Source organism: Cibotium barometz, chromosome 30, assembly GCF_041138505.1.
Source record: "Cibotium barometz isolate CiBa-2024 chromosome 30, ASM4113850v1, whole genome shotgun sequence".
NCBI classification, from domain to species: domain Eukaryota; kingdom Viridiplantae; phylum Streptophyta; class Polypodiopsida; order Cyatheales; family Cibotiaceae; genus Cibotium; species Cibotium barometz.
The window spans coordinates 40,466,122-40,485,950 of record NC_141075.1 but is presented as its reverse complement, the minus strand read 5'-3'; the positions used below and the strand labels follow the sequence as shown (position 1 = coordinate 40,485,950).

General features: G+C 46.8%; 1 protein-coding gene across 5 annotated transcripts in view; it reads right to left on the bottom strand.

Moving 5' to 3' along the window:
- LOC147621487 (GDSL esterase/lipase 7-like) overlaps nucleotides 1-19,829 on the bottom strand; it is a 75,760-nt gene that overhangs the window by 42,958 nt on the left and 12,973 nt on the right. For all 5 annotated transcript variants that reach the window (XM_086824242.1, XM_086824238.1, XM_086824239.1 and 2 more), the window contains 2 exons: nucleotides 12,181-12,305; nucleotides 11,843-12,082 (listed from right to left, as the gene is read on the bottom strand). In XM_086824242.1, the coding sequence (XP_086680368.1) occupies nucleotides 11,843-12,082; nucleotides 12,181-12,305 (365 nt within the window). The remainder of the gene's footprint in view (nucleotides 1-11,842; nucleotides 12,083-12,180; nucleotides 12,306-19,829) is intronic.

Sequence of the window (19,829 nt, the reverse complement as noted above, 5' to 3'; positions counted from 1 at the left end):
CAGGCCCATGATTGGGTTCTTGTTGACCTTATGTGAGGTTTGACCATCCTGCGCTCTCTGTGGCAGTGTGATAGGTTCCCCTAGCCCTATGGCCTCATAGTGCGTTGGGGGAGGGTTGGTGGAGTTGTTTGTTATCTCCATGATGTCCACCACATAGAATATCAGACCTTCCGCCTCTTGGAGCCAGTCAAGTAGTTCCAACTCATCACCATGGGGGACAAGGCCTCCTTCAGTCATAAGCCAAGGCATGGTCATCTAAGGGGTGGGAGACAAAGTGGGGGCTATTGTGGCACCATGGATCCCTTGGTCCACATGTTCCTCCAATTTCAGCTCCTATGGATTGTGCTACTGGGGAAGTTACAAACGGTCAGAACCCTAGTCAAGTAGTACACCTGTACTTCTAAGGCATGGTCAGCCAATGAGTAATGAGTAGGCCCCTATGACTTCAGGGAGCCGGATCAACACAAGGTTAAGTAAGAACGAGATTCCCTGGATTACGATAGTGACACCTTCCACTAGGCCTATGGGAGTCACCTCCCGTTGGTTGGCCACCATCAGAACATAGAAGTTGGCTGGTCTCGTTACCTTGAGACCTACTACATGGAGTGTGAAGTCTGACATTAGGTCTACTACAGAGCCACAATTGCCCCGGAAAGTGTGGTACTACCATGAATCTCCATAGAGAGGCAGGGGCTCCGGTAGTCGGGAGGGGTTGGTTCAGCTGAAACCCATGCGTGACCCTGTAGAGAGTGGGAACCCACCATACTGCCCACCGCTAGAATTGGTTGGCATACTATCGAGCTGCTCCAGTAGTGCACTAAGGCATTGTCGGACATTGGGGCTAATCTGGAGAAGATCGAAGAGGTTCACTGCCATCTTATTTTCCCTGAGTAGATCTTCCATAGAGAAAGCTGGAAGTTGTGGTTTGGAATGTGGGAGGGAGGGGGTAGGTGGTTTGTCCGACACAGAGGGGTGGTTGTGGAGGTCCTTGAAGGCTTGCAAGAAGGATTGGTCTATGGTCATGCGGGGAAGTGGAAGAGTGGTATCGTTGGGCTCATTCCCTGCATGGGTTGGTTCTTTAGGCATGGCCGTCTTTTGTGATCGGGTGACAACTATGGCTGATGGTGTATCCTCATGAATGATTTGTGTGGGTGTGACGGACACATCAAGGGTGGGGAACTAAGGGCTTTGTGTAGCAGAAGAAGTGGACGATGGATGTCCTACTGAAACCAAGTGGGTGGCTGGAACTGGTTGGAATGTGAAGGCGGTTGAAGTGGATGCCTGCTACTTGGGGAAATCCCGGGTGTAACGATCCTTAGATTTTGGACAGTGCCAGTAGGGTGGTGCACCTTTAGGAAGGGGGCACCGGCTTTGGTAGTGGCCATATTCTCCACATCTATAGTAGAAGATGGGGCGATTTGCGAGGTGGAGAAGGGCGAGTAGGACGGTGGGGGGTGCCGTAGTGGCTAGTGCAGGAGGATTGGGAATGATGGTGGAAGGTAGGTCACTTGAGAGTAGGTTGGCAAAGGGGAGATGTAGCAGTGTGGAAGGTTGGCAGAACGGTCAACCAGAACAATCTCATGTGGTACTGATGATTTTCTCCGAATCATGCGGGCAATCATCATAATCAGTGGTCTCTCCATTTGCCTCCATCCCTCATCTGTCCCTCTCTGAGATCTATGATGTATACTGGGCCCCCAAATTGGAGCTCCGTACAGGAGGGTCGGTGAGACAAGCATATCAAATAGCCACAATTTGGTGCGTGGCTCCTGAAACTGTATGTGTCCACACTGCCTCTCAAGTGCCCCCAAGGCTGCATGTCCTCCAGCTAATCTAGCTGCTGCTGCCTCCTTCAGGGAGAAACGCGGTCGTGTGAAAGTAACTCCCAAGTAGACATATGACCTGACGTACTCTACCGGTTCCCCTCGGAAAGTGAACTGAGGCTCTGATCTCGTCACCCATGCCTGTGTGGTGTTAAAACACCATAACCTTGGTTTTCCCAAGGTTCACTGTCAGATCTATATCCGCACAGAAAGCCTGTAATGCATAAGGATGCCTTTGCGTGGACATACAAAGCCTTGGATGGTGTACCAGCCGACATTGGCGTTCACACTACACCGCTCCAAGAAAGGAATTCAGCCAATTCCTGGACGGTTCTACAAGCTCAACCCAAAGTATGCAAAGGCAATCAAAGTGGAGCTAAAAAAGATCGAGGAAGCCCATATCATCTCCCCGGTGGAACATTCCCCTATGGTCATCTCCCCCGAGAAGAAAACCAACAAGATTCGTGCTGCATGGACTTTCTGTCCCTCAGCAAAGCTACCATCAAGGACGGATTTCCACTCCCATTCATGGATCGTGTCTTAGAAGATGTGGTTGAGCATGCCCTGTACAATTTCATGGACGGTTTCAGCGTGGGTACAACCAGGTAGCCATCCACTCGGTGGACCACACCAAGACAACATTCATGACCCAATGGGGCATATACATGCCCTTCGCGCTCTGCAGCTCCTCAGCCACCTTTCAAAGGATCATCACCAACATCTTCAAGGAGTGCCTTCTTAGTTTCCTCCCCACTTTCCTTGATGAGTTCTCTAACTTCACAGGCATTCAACTAGTCTCTCGTATAGAAGCTTTTTCGGAACACCTTAAACAGTTAACTTTAGTTTTTGCCAAGTGTTGCTCTTCCCAACGGTTATGTCTCAATCCCTTTTAAGTCACTTCTTGGTAGTCCAAGGCATACTACTAGGTCACATCATCTCTTCTGAAGGCTTGGCACCCGACCCTAATAAAATCGTCGCCATCCTTCGCCTACTACTCCCCATCAGCCCCAAAGGATCCCAAGTCTTTATCAGACATACAGGTTATCATCACCACTTCATAGATATGTATCCCGATGTCATTCTTCTATTGACTTGCCTATCAAGCCTTCCACCATATTCCAGTGGTCCCACCTAGCGTGCCAAATTTCTAGTGTACTTGTAGCAAGGTTGGTTGCCCGGCACACTAAAGTGATGGTTCTCCTGGACAGTATGTCCGGAGTCCTCAATGCTCACATCTCAGCACACACATGAATAGACGGATTAGAATGGAGCATAACACAAATGACAAGATTGGCAAGAGTGGCAAGAATACTCAAACAATATTCGTATTACTCCAAGACACTATTACATGCTCTTCACTATACCATGGGCACCCAGCAGTGGTCACAGTGAATAGGACGACACACACCCTGAAATAGACAAGTGACTACAGTACCCAGGTTAAGGATAGGATGAAGCATGAAGGATGCCCTCAAGGATGAGTTGAGGGACCATCTAAATGATGCCTACAAGACATGGAGCCGGTGGAGTCGGTGGCATCTGCTATCTCTGGTAGACGCCATCAAAGTCACAGGCCTTCAATGGAATCTCCTACTATTTCTAGTAGATGCACATTGGAGTGTCAGTACGGTGCCTTCAATGCCGGTGCGTGCACCTCGCATGTATCAGTTGGTGGTGTGCCTTTGTTTCTCGATAGTCCACCGAATGCTCCGGGATGATTCCTCTAGGGATGATCCACTATGGCAGTGTGATAATGTGGCAGTGTGGCAGTGTGACAGTGTGACGCCCTGGGATGGTCCAGCCGGAACAATACAATGTGGGCACCCTTGGTGGCTACAATACTCTGACTGCATAGTCCCCCTCCAGGATCTGCTTATGCTTCCTCCAAGCTTGTTGGCTCCTGTACTTTCATTATCTCAACCATCAAGGCCATATTGACAATGCGAGCAGAGGCTCGCTTCTGCTCCTCTATTCTCTTGGATCTCCGAATAGCTACCAACTCTTCTATGATTGCAGGTAGAGCTTTCCCATCCAAAAGTTGCTACACCCATTTAGGAAATGCCTCTTCTCTGGTGTTGTAGACTTCTCTTCATCATCTAATGAATCCACCTCTTGTGGAGTTATACAGTCAACGGTGGCTATCTGTTGGGCTACATCTTCGTTGAAGGATCGTATGGACGGAGCCTTCTCCTCACCCTGATGACACTATCTTGCGCTTTGCAACACCGTTTTGTTGTGGAACATGAGAAACCATCAAATCTCTCTTGATCCCATGCTCCTTGCAACAAGCATTAACTTCACTTAATGTGAATTCTCATCCTCGATCTATTCGAAATTTCTTCAACCTCCTCCTTGTCTCATTCTCTACCATGCCATATTTTTAATTTTCCAAAAGCTTCATCCTTATTCCGAAGAAATACACCCACATATTCCTACTAATGTCATCGATTAGTAACAAGAAATAGGAAGGACCACCCACTGCAATGGTTGGCATTTTACCACAGAGATCTACATGAACAAGCTCTAGAGGAGCCTGCTTTCTTGTGGAAATGCATGCCGATGCTACCCTATCAACAATGGCTGTGACAACTCCTGCAACCATGGAAGGTGTCTCTGGAAGGGCGGAGACTTCCAGAATGTAGCATTGTATGGTAGTGATGTGTGTGAACACACTTAGGAGCATCGGGACACTCACTAGGAGGTTTTTTTCCCCCGTGCGTATGGACACCCTCTTATCTACTCATTTTGGGGTGTGTACTTATCTTTTGTATCTGGCACACATTTGTCAATTCTAATCTAGTGAGTTTGTATGCTCTCAAGCTTCTCTATCTTGTGTGTGTGCATTGTTGCAACCCTAACCCTAATTCCAACAATTGATATCAGAGCTAGCTTTCTTGACACTTGATCTAGTAGTCTACCTCCCTTCTCACGACCCTGTTTTTCTGTCTCCGATTGAGATACCATCTTAGGAGAAGAAGATATAAACTGTAGTGTGTTGTATACAAAGTTTTCGGGGTCCATGGCGCGTTTTGGGCACCGCAAGGTTTCTGCATACGTTCTAGAGAGATGTCATTTTAGATTACTTCTGCTCGATTTTGGGTAATTGGGCTGTGCAGTGGCAAAGATTTGGTGTGCAGCAGCATCTACAATGTCTTCAATAACATCAACCATCATACTTTCGCCAGTAACACTCTATTCTCTACTCTGTGTTATTTTTCATACACTTTGCAGGTGATTTAGTCAATTGGCAACCATCCGGGGTTGCATTCAGTGAATACTAAGTACTTGCAGTGTGTTGAAAGATTTTGCATTTCGTAGACAGTCATGGCTGACAGTAGTGATGTATTCAACATGTTGTCTACTAAGGACAAACTTGATGGGACTAACTACACATTGTGGTCCTCTATGATGAGGCATGTACTGGTTGCTAAAGGCCTTTGGAATGTAGTCAATGGTAGTGAAACTCATCCTATTTCACAACTACCAATGCAACCAGGTGCTGCAAGTACATCTAAAGTAGAATCTGATACAGATGTGGCTCCTCCACATGCACCACCAGTCCCTCCCATTGCTGCTCAAATGAGATGGGATGGAAGAGATGCATAGGCACACGCATCGCTTGCACTTTCTATAAAGCGAAGCATTATTCCTCATATTCGGTCATGTAAGACTTCAAAACAAGCATGGGATGCACTTACTACATTATACCAGGTGCGCAATGAAGCACGTGTTGCATATATGCGCAAACAGTTGGAGTCTGAGCACATGAATGAGAGATACTCAATGGACAGCTTCTTAACCAAGATCAAAGATTTTAAGGAACAGCTCGCTAGTGTGGATGAGATATATCTTGATACTACATTGGTGCCCACAGTTCTCAATGCATTGTCGGATTCTTATCAGAGTTTTGCCTCTACCCTTAGACTCGTGATGAAGGGAAATCCACATGCCCTTACATTTAATGAGCTAGTTTCAGTACTCTTGCAAGAAGAGCAATCTAGGCAAAACAGATGTGTTATGCGAGTTGGTGACCAAGCTTTTGTTGCCAGTCAGAAAGGCAACGGTAAAGCTTCTTTGCATGGTGGCTATAAGCCAAAATCAGAATCCTCAGGTAAGGATACAGAGAAAGAAGGTGATAAGCCTAAAAGAAGAGCAAGTGTCACTATTGCAGGAAACCAGGGCACTACATAAATGAGTGCAAGAAAAGGCTAGAGAAGGAGAAAAAGCAAGAATCGGACATGGCTGTGGCTGATGCATCTGCACCAAGTGCAGAGAAGAAGGAATCTGCAAGTTTTGCTCAAGACGATTGGGCATGGCCTGTACATTGCAGTTATGACCCTTCTGTTCATGATGTATGCATGTCAGTGGTAGAATCGGATGCTTGGTACTTTGACAATGGTGCTAGTGAGCACATTACTTTATAAAAAAATTTGTTCTCATCTTTAGAATCTGTCCCAAGTGCAGGAACTGTCACATGTGCAAATGGTTCCTCATATCCTGTCAAAGGAGTTGGTAGAGTTGTGCTCACTACTGCAAATGGGGGCGCATTTACTCTTTCTAAAGTTTTATATGTGCCAGGCATTAAGAAGAACTTGCTATCAATCTCAGCCTTAGCCTTTTCAAGCTTGATGGTGAAATTTGTGGATGACAGATGTACAGTTTAGGATAGCAATGATGGTTATTCTATCATTACCTCAAGTACCTTGTTTCATGGCCTATACAAGATGGATGTATTTGAGAAGTTGCAGCATGATGCTTGCTTAATCTCTATGACTCGTGCTATGAGTGATGCAGAATTATGGCATGCACGATTTGGCCATCTGAATTATGACAGTTTGTTACGCCTTCAAAGGCATGATATGGTGTCTGCCAACTCTTGAGATCCCTGCTAGACATGTATGTGAGGGGTATATTCTTGGTAAAATGCATCGGCATCATTTTCAAAGGATGGATCTGTGAGAGCTGTTAAGAAATTACAGCTTATACATAGTGATGTATGTGGTTCTATGAGGACACCATCTATTAGGAGATATCTCTACTTCGTCACTTTTATTGATGATTACTCCAGATATAGCTGGGTGTATCCATTAAAGCAGAAGTCAGAGGTTTTTATGTGCTTTAGGCACTTTGTATCCATGGCTGAAAATGCATATGAATGTAAAGTTAGCACCCTTCGTTCAAATCAAGGGGGGGAGTATATGTCCAAGGAATTTCATGCATATATGGCTGAAAAAGGCATAAGGCATCAATGTACAGTGCCATACACACCTCAGCAAAATGGTGTGGCTGAGAGGAAGAACAGGTCTCTCATGGAGATGGCACGATGTATGGTGAAAGCCCAAGATTTATTTTTTCCCGAGAAAAAGATACAACCACGAAGAGCTAAATACAAACTCGCCTCATATAAGGGCGGGAAACAAGTGATCACAAGGGGGAGTGATGTTTCTCCTCCGCCTGACCACTCTATGAGGAGAAAGTTATCTCATAAAGGGGGAGGGGGGAGAAAACAACCACACAAGTGGTCTGTAGTGCCAAATGGGGTCACCGCCTCTATCAGTGAGGAAAGGGCCAAGCCTCCAAAGTCTCAAGAAGGCTTCCCGCCGCTTCGGCATGCGGTCAGAACCTCCCTACAGTCTTCCCCACTGACCGCGGAGGGTGTGAATGATGTCGAGCCATATGCTCTTGATGGTCTCAGCCGGCAGAGTGTGGGTACCCTCCATGGCCTCGCTACATCTAGCACGCCAGATGTGCCAAGCTACTATGCTACTACAAATCTCCCAACGCCGACATGAGCCTGGACGCCAAACACCTGCAAGTGGGGCTATGACTGGTACTACTCCAATACGATGGTGGGAGACCCGAAGGGCATGGCCTCCCCCATCCTCCTCGTAAGCCCTGACCACTCTAGCCTCGGTGGCCCAAGCGATAGTACCCCAAGTGATAATCCGGGTCGATGCCCTGTCCATAGCAAAGATGCAGAGAATCCGCTGCCAAACCTGCTGAGCCTTCGGGCCATCCCAAAAGCAATGTCGTTGAGACTCCTGGGGGTGGCCGCGCACCTCGGGCAAGCTGTTGGCCGCCCTCTGACTGCCAACCAAGTACCCACTGCCAGACTCCTGTGTGCCGTCAACCAGAGGAAGAGAGTGATCTTCCTAGGCCGAAAGCTGTCCCAAAGCCTCTTCCAAAAATCTGAAAGGAAGCGCTGTGATAGACCCTGAGACTGCCAATGTGCTGCTATTGCCGGTGTGCCATCTATCTTCGACATCTGGATACTGCGGCCGAGCCTCGCTGTACATGCAAAGAAAGGGGCATCCAGAGTCTCCACCCAATCTGTGGGATCATGCCACGTCCACTCTCCAGGGTCCCACTGCAACCGGTCGGCACTCCCAAATCCATAACCACCAAAATCTTTCCCTAGCCACCGTGGCCGGTGCTGGATCTATGTGCCATGCACGTGCCCAAAAACCAATCACCCTCACCCTCTGCAAGGTGCAGCCTTTGAAATCCTCCAAGGGGTGCTCTGATCTCTCTAATCTGCCATGTAATCCAATAGAAAAAGTGAGTTGACAAGTGTCCTCATCTGCTCCATAGACCGCCATGAGAATATCATGTCTGGTGAACACGCCTAGCCATATTGGGGGAGTCGGGTTTGGAATAGGAGTCAGCCACTCTGGAGGCATAGTTGAGTCAATTCAATGCTGAGCTTGTCTCTACCCCAGATCCCTGTCAAGCCTCTCCTGCTCCTCCTGAGGTAATTGCCTGTGTGCAACCCAATCTCCAAGAGACCTAGGATATGTGCGGTCGGGCCCCTAGCATGTGGCCACTAGGTAAACGGATCAAGGGGTTCCAGATCAAAGGCTGTCGAAGCTGCTTCTCTGAGGCCATTGGAACAATCTGTCTAAGGGCTGGCTTGAGATGATCCCAAGCACAAAGTAGACTGGCTATGAATCTGTCCTCAAAGGCAGGACTAAAACCACAGGCTCGCATCTCTGTGAAGATGCATCTAGTGCTCTGCGGCCACGGGCCTCCAAGGCTCAAAGTGCGGGCTGAAATCTGGGCCAAGAGAAAATCCTTCCAAGGCTCACCACCGGGTTGTAGTCCTCTGACAATAAACTTGCCCAACAGGGCACAGCTCTATATAGCTGGATCAATGAGACCTAGCCCCCCTCTGCTACGTGGCTGAATGATCACTCTCCATGCCACCTTGGCCCTGGCTGGCCTCCCATCACTTCCGGCCCTGGTGCACGGCAGAAAATCTCTATCGCCTCCGCGAATCTCTGGAGATTCCCAACATCTCCAACAAGACAGGTTGCTGTGTCGTCTGCAAACTCTAAGTCTAGCAACTCCTCCTACATGTGGAGAGGAAGACACAATCCCTGAAGTCCGGTCTCCTAGGCGGAGAGAAAACTACTCATGGCCTCGCGGCGACAAATAGAAAGAGGTACGGTGCCAGAGGACAACCCTGTCGAACCGAGCGGAAAAGGGAGAATCTGTCGCCTCAGGCTCCCTAAATGAAAACCTGGCTGTGAGATGTTGAATAAAGTCTTGAGATCCCATCCAGATCATAGTGTCCTCTAGAAAGCTCCAATCCACCCTATCATAAGGTGAAATCCCAAGATTTACCTCATGGTTTTTCGTTAGAGGGAACTATGTGCACAAACTGTGTTGAACAAATGCCCTACCAAGGCCTTGCAGTCTAGAACTCCTTATGAAGCTTGGCATGGCAGGAAGCCTTCTGAGGCTCATTTGCGTATTTTTGGTTGTCTTGTTTATGCTCTTGTGCCTGACCAACAACGCAATAAGCTTGATGATAAAATCTTGAAGACTGTAAACCTGTGACTACACCTATGATGCCTGCTTTGTTGGAATGGGCTTCTACTACTAAGCATATTTTGATTCAGCAAAGGCAATCCCGTAGAATCTTGAGAGCAACCCGATTTCTCTCAGCCCGAGGAAACTATTCTTCTTCCAATACCGTTGGAACTCCGCCCCAGTACTAGAAGACCACAACTTTCGTTGGATCTTCCTCAGGTTTCCCGGCCTCTCACGGATCTATTGGAATTTTTTGGCTTCCATAAAGTTAGCCTTTGGACAGGTTCTGTGTTGGAATTATGGTTAGGGTTGCAACAATGCATACACACAAGATAGAGAAGCTTGAGAGTACACAAACTCACTAGATTAGAATTGACAAATGTGTGCCAGATACAAAAGATAAGTACACACCCCAAAATGAGTAGATAAGAGGGTGTACATACGCACTGGGGAGAAAACCTCCTAGTGAGGAAAAAAGTATCCCGGCGATTCTAAGTGTGTTCACACACATCACTACTATATAATGCTACAAATCTCCCCTGGAGTGATGATGTGAACACATACAGGGTATGACCGATCCATCGTGGAAAGGCAGTAAGCCCAAAGCTTTACGAAAAGCTTCGAACTTTTCACGAGGAAGAGCCTTCGTGAATAAATCTGCCATGTTGTCATGTGTAGGTACATAGACCAAGCTGATCTCTGCTGCAGAGAGTCTTTCCTTGACAGTGGTAATGCACCTCAATGTGCTTAGTGCGAGCATGAAACACTCGGTTCCTCGCAACTACTAATGCGCTCTGGCTGTCAGTGAAAATCGTAGTGCTAGACGACTATCCAACACTCAAATCAGCCCATAAGATGTTTGAGCAACACACACTTAACTGTAACAGTAAAAGCTTCCCTGTACTCAGCCTCACACCTGGAAGTGGCCACTGTAGGCTGCTTCTTGCTGAGCCATGATATACATGAATCACCAAGGCGAAAGCAAAACCCACTAGTGGACACGTGTGTCATAACATCCAGCCCAATCTGAATCACTGAAAGCATGCAGTTGTGACTCACCTCCCTTTGGATAAAATAATCCAAAATACTGAGTGCCGCTGTAAATAGCGGAAAACCCGCGTAATAGCCTGCCAATGCTTCGTACCGCATACTGTATATCTGGCCTCGTGTTGCACACATAAAGAAAGGATCCAATAGCTTGCTGATACAAACTAGCATCAAAAGAGTCTCCTACATCTTGAAGACTAAGTTGAGTACCTGTCTCCACAAGCTCTGTGTGTGAAGTGCCGCCAAGATCCAATCCCTAGCTTGAGAGCAGGAAGGATGAGACTCAAAAATCTTTCCAATGAGTATAGTCTTGACTTCTTAATCAAAATCTACCTGTAAGATCCTAACCTTTTCTTCAGAAAAAAGGATTGTTCTCCCGGGGATGATTGGGTTGGGCAGAAGCCATAATGCCAATCAAAGGGAGGCCGGCAGCTGACTTGAACACAATAAAAGCTTTTACATATGTTGACGCAAGCAAAGAAGTGGGAGAGACAAAAGGTGAAAGAACGCTTAGTCAAAACCACTGCAAACAATATCAAATTAGCATTTCATCACCTGGTGCCCTTGGGGACCTGTGCAGGCACCAAGAGAGTGAGAACTAGAAATTTCTGTTTTTAGTCCACACAAAAGGTACAGCCAGGAATGCAGGCTAGACTACAGCCAAAAAGACACATGAAACAGGTTTTCTTCTTTTTTTTCAAGAAAGAGACATCTATTAAGTATGAAAAAGGCATACAACAACCACGGCTATAAGCCGGAATAGAATAGATTCATGATGCCAGGTTTACAAATCTTTAAAAACAGAATGGAACTAGGAGCTGGATCCACAATGCAAGAAATGAAGCACATATTTTTTTCAGAAAAGACACTAGAGAGCTTTTCAGGTGGACACTCAAGAAACTTTCATAAAGCTCAGTCACATGAGAACCAAGCCTCAAAGCATGAGTACTTTTTCCATGAGACAGAGGATTCCATCAAAGGATTCATTGACTTTTTCATGTAGAATTCTTTGTGTCAAATTGTGTTGGTTCCCAAAAATTAGGTGTAAGAACTCAGTTTTTAATCTAGGCTATACTTGAATTGATATTGAACCATAAAAAGTGTTGAACATTCCATTCCTAGCTATTTTTTCCATGCACAAATTATTTATAGCATCTTACCTTCAAATGATTGGACAGGCTTTCCAACAGCATACTGCTAAACTCTACAGAATTCTGTTTGTCCAGTACTCCTGACACATTGCGCAGGTAGTAATGAATGAAATCATTGTTGCCAATAGAGAAGTAAAACACTGATTTCTCAATAGCTTCTTTGGTAGCTGACTGCCCCAATAGTATAGACATCTTTGCCTCAGAATTTGAAAACATGCCGAGCTGTTCACTGAAGGAGATGTGCTGGCCCTGTTAAATTAGTGTACAAGTCATTTTTTGTATTAGGAAAGCTCTCTTGTTCTTAATGACTAAAAAGTTTTTTGTTTCAGGACTTTTAGGCATCTTACAAGATCAGAACCAGATTCTGGAAGTATTCCGGCACCTGCTGAGGCATAGTTGAGTCCTCTTGTCATGTTTGTGACATTTGGTGTCCCGAGTGCTGTCGGAACCATTGGTAAACCCATGTACAGAGCTGTACATTAAGAAAAAAACTTAGAAGCTCTGCAGTTTCTACTATTGAGAGTACAAGTATGGTATAGTTTTGCAGCTAATTCAATGCCTTTATTGCTTCAGCTTTTGCTTCCTTATATTAATGTCCAGACTTTAACGGCTTCTATCTAGTGTAGCATCATCATTTGAGATTTAATTCCTTGTCATTTTAGAGGTTTATTTGCAGAACAGCACCTGAATTAAGAGACTCATATATTTTATGTTTTGTTTCTTACATATCCTTCCTGAATGCACTGACCAGCACCAAATATGCAAAGCACACCTTGACTAAACTCTGTAGTCAGATGCATTGATTTTGCATTTCCATTTTATTCCACATTTTGCTACATTAGACATGAAGGCTTATCTCAATTCCTTGGATTGACATCTGTGTCCCTAAACCGTACTAACAATCTAGGCTGGCATGGATCATCAGCAACATCATTGTTGTCAATCCTCTAATCATCCTCATCGTTATCTTTTCCATCGTTTTCATGGTTGCTGGCATCATCTCTCAGGTCGTGGATCGGGATCAAGGAGTCTTATTTAGCTAGACCTAGTAGGGCTCTACACGAGCAGACATGGGTGTCCCCACCAAAACTCACCACGAAACCTCAGTTCTACAGTGAGCAGTTTCTGAGACTTTCAGAGGACGGATTCTTTGAGAGCCCATGTCATCTGCGGAGGCACATGGAACATGCTATACGGATAGCGATTTTCCAGCTGAGGGTATCCTCTCACCGTCTCAGGGTTGTCTGGCAGAGCTGAGGGCATCCCACCGAATGCACGTATATGTAGAGTAGGGAGGTAGAGGATAAGGACATCTTGGCAACAAAATCTTAACCTATTTTGCAACCATAAAAAGCATCAATGACAGCACTAAGACAGATATGGGTCACCCTGGCCTTCTCGGTAATGAATGTGTCGATCTTTGCACATGAAATGCAGAAATATTTCCGCCGCCTAGTGTGAGGAGGAATTGTAGCCGGCTATTTATGAGTGCCGATAGCCTGGTGCATCTTTGACGAGAAGAAGCCACACCCCTCCATCACAGACCCTTCCATGTGGGAAACCTATGCCTGCATCCAAAATCAGCACTCATCTAGCATAGCTCACACGCCCCATATCCACCACCCTCTTTACCACCCCTAATGTCACGAAAGCCCTATTAAAGCTACACAACGGTAGAGCCAAGGACCATGAAGACCTTCACACAGAACATTTAGCCCATGGTTGGAAGGCCTTTGCTCCTATCCTAGCTTACATCTTTATTAGGGCTTTTTGTGAGGGGTTTCCCTCATCCTGGACTACCCACACTATTGTCCCCATCTATAAGGGAGGAGAAACCTTAGACCCAAATAACGTCCGGAACATCATGATTGGCCATACGTTGGCCAAGATTTGCGGAGCAGTCTTGGAGGCTCAGATTAGCTCATGAGCAAAGGGACACCAACAGAGGGCCATAGGACACAGGATTGAGGAGGAACTATTCGATCCTAGACCACATCTTTATATTACGGGCTACGCATACTCAGTTGCCCGATGTGTCGGCACACTAAAATCACTAGGGTCCTCTCTAGGGCAGTATACCCTCAAGAGTTGGCACAGGCTAGGGAGATGGCGACCACTCTGTCCCACTCCACTCCACACTCACACAAACTCAAGAACGGAATACAACACAGGAGCTAACAATCACCAAGAGTGACATGCACATACACAAGATTGAAGTAGGCAAGAGTTGGAACAACACAAAACCATGTATTGCATTGGGGATCCCCTCTCAACACACCAAGGTCTCTCTTTATACAATGGGCATGACCCCTTGGGCCATCACGAGAGCCAAGTGCTAAAAGTGGTCACTGACAAATGCCGTTGGAGTAGGTGAGAGGCGCCGAGCACAAGTAGGTGAGCACCGCTTCCAAGCGGTCAACTGGTTAGCCAATGTGGCCCCTAAGTTTGGGGAGTGGGGCAGCCAAAGATTCCCTCCTTGTGTGACTGGTGGGTGACCCTTTGGGGTGCCTGCACTTGGGGTTCACAAACTTGGGGGTGCCTGATCTTGGGTTCATGAACTGGGACCATAGGTATGAGCGTGGCTACAGGAAGCAACATGTCTTTTTGCTTTGTGGATTTCAGGAAGGCCTTTGACACAGTGCCGAGATCACGGCTGTTCACTCACCTACAGGAGCTCCACTTTACCTCCAGAGATGATGTGGGGGGTCTTGGCACTCTATGTGTCAATGATAAGCAGGACTCGGGATCCAGGCAGCATGTCAGGTGAGATTTGTAGCACAATTGGTGCTATACAGCGCTGCCCACTCCCTCCCACACTCTCGGGGCTATACATTGATGAGATCTCAGATTTCATTGACACATTGGGGGATACAGGATCACAATAGCCTAGACAGTAGTCCCCAACCTCTTGTATGCAGATTTTTTAGCCCTTGTCTCGGATTCAGCAGAGGGGCTGCAGGGACATCCATATGCGATTCATACTTTTTTGTGGGAAGAGAGACCTCAAATGAATCTTAGTAAAACCAAGATCATGGTCTTCAACAACTCATATCAGGTGGAAGCCACACACTGTTTCTCATATAGAGGTGAGATCGTGGTGATAGTTACTTCATGTATATCTGGGGATAACCTTCACCAGTTCTATCTTCATCATGCACCCGGCTTCCCAGGCCTGCTTATCAAGAGGATATGCTGCAGTGGCTCGTCTCGGGAGACTCTGCTTTTAGTCCCATTTTCAGGAACCTAGTACGAAGAGTTGGCTGTTTGACACATTGATGAGGCTAGCTATGATGTATGGGGCCCCATTTTGGGGAGTCTGAGAGAGGAGGCTGGAGAGAGTGCATGTGATGATGTTTTCACACATGAAGCCCTCTGTACCATATTGAGATATTCTTGGCAAAGTTTGGGGCAGCACTGCTGGTCATTGATGCCCTCTTGCAGACGATCACCTACATTTCCCATCTGAACACATTGGATAGACTACCGAGGTTGGCATTTGAGTCTTATAGGCAGCAGTTGAGGGCGTCCTTCCACCACCTCAGAATTGAGTCTGGGAGAGCTGAGGGCATCCTACAAGTGGCCCTGGCATGCAGGCGTTATGCAGGACTGGTGAGATTACGGCGGAGAGCATTACATATGCAGATGCACGGTCTACTATGAGATACATGGGAGATTTCATTGCCTATTCTGAGCTCGCTTTGGCCCCCTCTCTCACAGGTGACACATATCAGAGGTGTCTGGGCTTGTACTTGATGGAGCTTCGCCGTCATCGGGAGACTCTAGCGAGGCAGCATCCACGGAGACGGGATTTGCCAGACACCTCTTCAACATTCATGACATAATTTTTTAGTTCTCATAGCCCAACCACATGGGGGAAATTAAAAGCATTTTTTCTACGTGTATAACCATAAAGCTTGCTGCTGTAGCCACACCTGACACCGAGTAATATACCAAGTACAACCATTTAATGCAACATTTGAGGGAGAGAATCCTTCATTTTTGTTTTTTTCTTTTTTGGTGGCTGCTGTTTTTTTTCGGTTGCTGATGAATGACAACAGTGTGCAGCTTCTTGATTTTTCGGTAGCGTTTATTATGCCTCACTGCAGCCGTGGAGGTTTACACCAAGGAGGCGTGTGTACAGCGTATCAATGATCTCACGATGCCCACAGCCCAAACTCGTCCAAAAGGAGAGAGCACAAACGCTGCAACCAAGCCCACGACCTTGTGGCACCACGCACCGGGGAAGTCACCAAAGAGAGGCCACATACTCTCTTTCTTAGACGTTAATAAAATCTGTCTCATGCCAAGCATCTCTCACATGCCGATGATACCCTGGCACCTCTACTAGCCTACATGTTCAATAGATCCCTTTGTGAAGGATTTCCACCCTCTTAGTCCGCTAAGACTGTCACCCCCATCCTCAAAGCCAGAGATCCACTTGATCCTAATAATTACAGGACGATCATGATTGGCCTTACATTGGCCAAACTCTATGGATCAATGCTAGGGGCAAAGCTCGATTCAATTGCACAGAGACAAGGATGCAGAGCCTCAAGACAGGCAAACTTTTGGAGGAGCTACTCTCTTGACCACATCTTCACTCTCCATGCCATCACCGAGGAGAGTAGAGCACGATATCGGAAAATTTACTGCTGCTTTGTGGATTTCTGCAAAGCTTTTGATATTGTACCCCGAGCTCGTCTCCTACAGCGTCTATAGGAGATGGGAGTCCCAACTGCCATGGTTTGGAGCATCATTACCCTTTATGAGTCTGTCACCAGACGAGTGAGAGCCCCAAGAGGTACATCGCAAGAGATTTCTAGCACTATTGGGGTGAAACATGGATGCCCTCTATCACCCACTCTTTTTGGCCTCTACATTGATGAGAGATCTCAAGTTTCACTGACAGATTAGTTGGGTCTGGTCCCACACTGGCTGGCATATTGACCCCCCTAATACTTTATGCAGATGACATCACCCTCCTTTCAGATTCAGCCAAGGGGCTTCAGATACATTCGGATGCCTTACAGGACTTTTACACTCAGCGGGAACTCACTGTTAACCTTGGTAAAACTAAGGTAATGGTCTTCAATACCTCCTGCCCCTTCACATCCAGATTGAGCGTCACATACAAAGGGGATCCTGTGGAGATTGTCTCATCCTATGTCTACCCTGGTATCACTTTCAGTGGCCCATGCTTCACCATGCTTCCCGCAACACATGCCAAAGTGACACGGGGATATGCAGCCTTGAGCTTACTTGGGTGGTAGCACATTTCCAGGAGCCCAAGACGAAGGGTTGGCTTTTTGACACCCTCATCACACCAGCCTTGATGTATAGAGAAGCCTCCTGGGTTATCCGATGAGGATTGTTGGCAGCGAGTTGAGAGGCCCCAGGTCATGATGCTCTCCCACAAAATCTACAGCAAACCATTATCCAGGCATAATTTTTACGCAACCCCAATGGTAGTGGATGTGTTGGGTTTCGTAGTCCGCCTTGTGTCAGTCCTTTATGTGTGTGTATGTGTTCCTCCTAAATAACCCTCATATAGCCCTACTCTTATGAGTAAGTGTGTATACATGGGAACACCCTCTTAAGCCTTTAGCTAAGAAGTGATGTCAACACCTTTTAGGTAGATATTATCTTCTGTGATTTAGGCCTTTGATTTAGCCAAAGATGAGACTCAAACAAGCCTATAAAAAAGTCCCTTCTACTTTCATTTCATATCAATCAAAGATGTACTCGTGCCAATCATTCTTGCACTTTTACTCTCACACACACTCACTTTGAGTCGCTATCACACTCTGCACAGTCTCCTACTCCTACACACAGCTCCAAGGCTTCAACGTGGTATCAGAACCCGGGGCTCCTCCACCCAGCAAGGCTGAACATACACATTCTTCTTTGCCTGCATCACCTTCCCGGTTGCAACACATTGGCGTTGATCAACACCTAGAGGGTCTAGCCTGTTACCAATTTGGTCCCTTCACCAGTCTTGAACGGTGTTTCACACACTGACTGGAACCAAGGTGTGAACAGGGATTTTCCATAGAAGAAAGCTACAGCATTTACCGGCAAAGTTTGGCCTCAAAGATGGCCACATAACATAAGCAACATGGATTTTTATTCATCAAAGTGACTTATAGTGTTCACACATCATTAAAGATGGGCTGCTCATATTATTATTTTGGGCATGGACAGGTGGACAAAAGGAGGCGCCTACTTGAAACTTGGCCAACAAGTTAGGGACAAGCATGAAAACTGGTATTTTTGGCCCATCGACCACTTTCGGCAAAAAGGGGAAAAGCACAGCTATATTTGGGGCTGGTCGACTCTATGAAAGGGAGGTGGAGTGATGCGCATCATGGACACACACAGGCGAGCAGCAGTTGCAGAGTTCTCTTTCACTCCCCTGTTCGCTGGCTGTACACCTAGGCAGCAGCGTGCTCTTTCTCTCCAGAGCATTGGTGGCTGTACAGCAGGGCAGCCACCCAGGGCAGCCACCTCTCTCTCCCCTTCTGTGTGCTGATTGTACACAATTGCAAACAGCCAACTGCACTCCTTCTGGCCGTACAGTTTTCTGGTGGCGATTTCTCATCTTCTGGCCATACAGTGCATATTCTCCCTTTCTTCTGTGTGCTGGTCGCTCACAGGTGACAGCAGCTGATCTATCTTCTCTCTCTCGTGCGCTGGCCATACAGGTGGACAGTCCTCTCTCTTCGCTGGCCATACAGGTGGACAGCACTCTCTCCCTCTTTTCATTGTCCATACAGCAGCAGCAGGCTGACCTTAATTGTTCTCTTTCTCCTCTGAGCGCTGGCCATACAGTAGGCAGTGTGCTAGCTAGGCAGTGTGCTGACCATACAGCAGCAGTTTGCTTTTCTCTTCTGGGCGACTGGCCATACAGTACAATAGCTTTCTCTTCTTCCTAAAGTGCTGGTCGTGCGGATTGCAATTGGACAGATACGGGTTTCATCCCACCACCTCAAAGTCAAGACAAGAAGAGCTTAGCGCATCTTCAGAGCCGGGGAGCTCATATGGAGACCCAAGGAGGAGAGTATCTGCCAATTATGCCACATAGAGGTTGAAACAAAGGAGCATTATATATGCCACTATATACTATGAGATCCGCGAGAGGTTTCACTATCTGTTCCATGAGGGATTTTGCCCACTCTCCAAGATCATTGACTTCTCGGGACCAACGTCGCGTAGTAGGGCTCTTCCTACTTGAACTCCATAGACACAAGGACACTTTCTTGAGAGAGCTTCGGCCCCAACCACCCTGACCCCTCCCTCGCTAGCAACCATCACCATCCCAAGAGGAGGGCACCCATACACAGGGATCCCGGGGACTCCGCATTCCAATGTGCCCAACGTCCTCGACCCCTTGGACGTTGGCCACGATCCCCTCATCAGCTCTAGATCCAGGACATGCTCCATCACCCTCAAGCTACCTTTCCACATGACATATCCAAGGGAGAAATACTCATTAGCCCCATGCTTGATATTGTGGAGAGTGGCATACCATCTAATGGGCCTCATACACACTGGCATCTTATATTGGCCACATGGCTATTTGTACTACTTTCTACATATGTTCGTCGCATAGGTAGCTAGTTTTACTTCCTCTTTTTAGTTCTTTTTTTTCCATGGACCAGTATATTTCATGGAGCTATTGTCTTACTTCTGGTCTCATGGACCCTTTGGATCTTTTGAAGACACGAATGTCTCTCTCACTTCCGCAAAGCTTTTTATACAGTGCCTCGGGCCCGTCTCCTACAGCACTTACAACATCTCGGGGTCCTGTCTAACATGATCTGGGTTATCATTTCCTTATATGAGTCAGTTATTGGCAGGGTGATGTCCGAGAGGACTATCTGATGAGGTCTCTAGCACCATCGGAGTGAAACAAGGATGCCCACCATCTCTGACCCTCTTTGGATTTTTCATAGATGAGATCTCATACTTCATTGACAAAATCGGAGGTGGATGAGCT